The 4,458-nt window shown below is 33.1% G+C and overlaps 1 protein-coding gene across 1 annotated transcript in view; it reads right to left on the bottom strand.

Moving 5' to 3' along the window:
• The window catches only part of CCDC158 (coiled-coil domain containing 158), an 85,257-nt gene that overhangs the window by 50,899 nt on the left and 29,900 nt on the right, over window positions 1–4,458 (bottom strand). The window contains exons 9-10 of the mRNA XM_023530854.1: window positions 2,843–2,970; window positions 1,413–1,473 (exon numbers count right to left, since the gene is read on the bottom strand). Coding sequence (XP_023386622.1) covers window positions 1,413–1,473; window positions 2,843–2,970 — 189 coding nt within the window. The remainder of the gene's footprint in view (window positions 1–1,412; window positions 1,474–2,842; window positions 2,971–4,458) is intronic.

The following is a 4,458-nucleotide window of genomic DNA, read 5'->3' on the forward strand; positions in this document are numbered from 1 at the left end:
CAACACAACCTCTGTAGCACAAGTAGCTTCCTAAGGAAAATGAATGAATAATATCAATTGCTATAATCTCTTCAGCTCTATTTTTGGGAAAGACTAAGTCAGCATATAGTAAAGACATTAGTAATACTTAGGGAAAAACCCATAAACTTGTACTTTGGGTAGACAGATGTGATCAAAGAGGCTAAGAGTCAAACAGCTTAGGTTCTAATCCAGGTTCTGTCATATACCTCAGTCTCAGTTTTTTTCCTCTATAATTTGACGAGTATTCTCAATGATCTTTCAAATTCCTTTCAATTCTGCTTCTAATACTTTTTCACAGAAGAACAAAATTAACAAAGCTGAAAGTCTATATTTTCTACCTGTCTTTGGAAACAAAATATGATCAAAGAAACCATATTTTGAGCTCTAAATTTAACAAGAACACTTTCAATTAGAAAAGTTACTCGTATGACTAAAACATTTTCTACTCCCAGACTGGAATAAAACCATTTCCATCATTAAGAAAAGCATTTGTATATGTGCTTTAAAAGCTTAAATTAAGACTTGCTATTTTATGTCTATTTTCATGTTTAAAAAATTCTGGATGATCATTTGATAATATGAATCTCGATGGTAAAATCTATGTGACCAAAATTAAAGAGAAAAAAAAAAAAAAGAAGAAAGATAAAGGAAAAAAGAAAAGAAAAAGAAAAGAGCCAAGTCTTGTCTTTCCGTCTAAGTATCAGAAGTTCCTCCAGTCCCCTGCAGGAACATTTGTTTTGTAGTTGTCAGTACTGACTCAACTGCTATAGCTCTGCTTTTACCTTTCACTTTTTACAGTAAAAATATTTACATTAATCAATCAATCAAAAAGATAAATGGAGAGTGAAAGGGAAAACCATTGAAGTAGCAGCTGAGCTAATACAAACAGCTGTAAAAAACACTATAAAGAAAAGCCTTTTAAAATGTCCAGAATAAAATACTGACATCTGAGATATAGTAAAGGTTTTTTCTTTTTCTTTTCTTTTTAAATAGCAGCACTGGTTTTCCCTTTCACCATTTACATATCTACTTTGTTTTGGATCACTGGACAAATATGTATTGGGATCTCATTCTGATCTGACAGTAATTTTAGAGATATTACCAATCATAACAAATTGTATCTTTTATTTTCTGTGCTCAAAAAGACACAGATATGGGACAATACGGGATGCTGCAGGTCAGTATAAAGTGCATTGGCAGAACTATGCAAAGAGGTTTGCACAGAATCTTCCTGCACAGTATATAGCTCCCGCCAGTGCTACTAAATCCTCATTTTTTGAGTACGAAACTCAGCTCCAAATGTTTTCAAAGTAGGAAAAAATCAACTTATAATCGAGATCATGAGATTTTTGTTGTCAAAAAGCGAAAGTTAAGAGTAAAGCCAAATCTACAGAGCCAATAGTGACAGCTTCTACTGGTCCAAATTCGTAAAGGGGAATTCTGGAGGTTCTCCTAAAATGGAAAGAGAAGAATAGAAAAAAAGCATTACAGTAAAACACTTTTTAAAAGCTACAAAAGCTATGACTAAAATTTTTTTGAAACATAATCTGTTTTCATCAATATGAAAATACTTTTGATAATCTGAAGAGAAATACTGCCCTCCTAAGCTAGTTTTCTCTTAATTTATGCATCTTAGTTGGAACAGTTTTATTCAGATCCGTCATGTCATCAATTTTTAAAAATAATAAATATTTTATTCCAAAGGAATCTGACCTCAGGAGAAATTAACATTGCCTCTCATAAAATGTTGATGTGTAATAACACATCCTTATAAATTTCTTTCTCCACAAATCTCATTTTTAATCACAGCTTTTATATATTATTTTCTCTGATGCTTTTTTCCTTATTGTTATTTGGACAATATACACTAAAATGTGCAGTGAAGCAGTGGAAAATAAAATAGATTTTAAAGTTTTAATAGACTAGTAATGTAAAGTCAAGGTACATGAAAATGAAAGCAATAGAAAAATCTGCCATTTTTAGATTCTATATTCAATTCCTACAACAAGAACATTTCATAACAACAGAATTTTTCATTATCTGAAAATGTAATCCTATTGATAACTTGGTTGATCTTCCTTGCTCAGTTTTACCATATATTAACGCCTTTCAGACCAGAATACATTCAAATCTATTAACATGGCAGGATAATGTCTCAGTGTTCCCTGACTAAAGGGAGTTACTACTAAGAGAGCATAGTTAACCATCAACTAGGTGCAAACTCAATTAGGTTCAATATGCTGTATAATAAATCTCAGAGACCTAGATTAATTAATCAGATATGCCCTCTTCTATTAAATGATGACTGTTTAAGACTGTCGAAATTCTCAGTGATCTACTGTTTACACTAGAGCAAAATAAGACAATGATTATAAAATTATGTTTGTATTTGTATGACCTCAAAACATTCATACAAAAAGTTTAGTCATTCATCTCATGCTAATGCTTCTACAATGCCAAAGAAACAAATGTTTATAAAAACTCAAAAACTATTTTTGTATTGTTTACATAGATACTTTAGTATTTGTTAAAATTCCCCACCATGCCCAAATTTACAGTTGATCAACATGATGCTATATATCAGCCCATATGCAAATTAGCAAACAGTGAATGACAGCTTATGAAGGGATGATTTTTCCCAAGCAATATTACAACAGAAAGCAATAAAAATTTCAAATTATGTAAGACAAACAGGTGAACTGAGTATTATTTAGTACTTCATGGCTTTTCAAAAGGTTGAATTTGTCAATAAACAATGACTAATCTTTTCAAAATGATTTGAGTAATGATGAAAATCAGTTATTGTATTGGACTATAATACAATAGCTCTCTTATTTCTTCTCTTGCTGTCAGATTGTCAGTGCTCAGTTCTGCAAATGTGCCTAACTCCACTAGACCTGAGTAATAGAGCATCCTTCCGCTCCATGCTGCAATGAAACTACGACCTTCCTGCAGAGTGAGATCAAGACTTTTTGTATAAGCTTGGTCTGTCCAGAGTGGGGTGGCCTTTCCTGCTATCAGTCTTCAGGAGAAAACTCATCCTGAGAAAAGACACCAGAACACAAAAAGCAGGCCTCAGAGAATCAGAAAAGAATAAATGTTTCTTTCTGGGCTTTCATTTCTTAGGTTTTGCCTTTAAGCTGTCCTAAGGTTCCTTAAGGTTGCTTGTAGGTGGCAGTGTTTGAAATGACCCTGACACACAGACTTAAGCTAAGGCTAAGAGTGAAGCAAGATTTTGTAGGGCAGTGTTATTCACACTGCAACTCACTAGTGAATCAGGAAATCAATTTAGTGAGCATCAAATCTGCATCTGAAGAGAACAGAAAAGAGCCAGCAGTATATGTAATGGGGTAAATACTGTTTGTGAAATTTGTATATGTGTACTAGATCATAAGGTAAACTATATTTCTTACTGCGGAGTGATCAAAATATTTGAAATCTCATAACTAAGATTACGTAGTTTCATGTTACCCGTAATTGTTTAGACTTTAGTAAAGTCATGTCTAAATTTTCCATTCTTATTTTAGCTATGCCACAGGGAATTAAGTTCAAGGTCTCACATTCCATGGCTGAACTAGAGAACCTAGGAGAAACAGTTCCCTCCTGCGGCCAGCACAGGGATGACAGTGGTAAAGGGTAAATGGTGGAAGAATTAAATGCTGCAATTTTAAATTTTCTCTTCCTATATGGAGCTTTTTCTCTTATACTATATTATTCTGTAGAATTGGGTAATTTTGTAAAGGAAATCGGCAGCTTCCTTATATTCTATTTCTTCTCAATAAGCTAGGGTGTGAGAAACTAGCTAAAAGTGATAGAACTGCAGGTTCTCTTATTGGTAGGATGATTATATATGGAATTTATCTTCCAAACTGGGACACTTTGGAGAAAAAAGGTGGCATTCACAAAACAGGACACTGGGATGACAGGTGTAAAATGGGACTCTCCCAGGCAAACAGACACATATTTGGTCACCCTTTTCACAGGGAAAAAGGAACACGAGCTCCTCCTCTGCATGGTAGTTCTTTGCTTATTTTTTAGGGTCTCTACTGTTTTTTATAAATGCTTAAAACTCTAACAAAAACCTAAGCTCTAGAAAAATGGTTGATAATGATAATGAACAGCTTCTCTTTGGCTATGGAAAGTGAGAGAACAAAAATAACAAAATATGAAATATTAATAAATATCTGGTTTTAAGAGGAATTACGTGGTGAGAGATAAAGATTTAGTTTTCTAATTATTTTTTTTATTTAGACTAATCTTAAAGTTAATTCAATTAGCTAGCTGTACAGTGATTAATAAGTAGAAGTTGAAGTAAGAGAGGAGGTAGGTAGCCTCTAAAGTATTGAGCAGTAGGAAGAAACCAGCTGGCACTGAAGTATTTGCTAAAGCTAAGCCTTGTGAAAGTAATTATTCTCTATTTTTTAAAAATTTCAAGTA

Source organism: Pteropus vampyrus, unplaced genomic scaffold (assembly GCF_000151845.1).
Source record: "Pteropus vampyrus isolate Shadow unplaced genomic scaffold, Pvam_2.0 Scaffold56, whole genome shotgun sequence".
Lineage (NCBI taxonomy): Eukaryota > Metazoa > Chordata > Mammalia > Chiroptera > Pteropodidae > Pteropus > Pteropus vampyrus.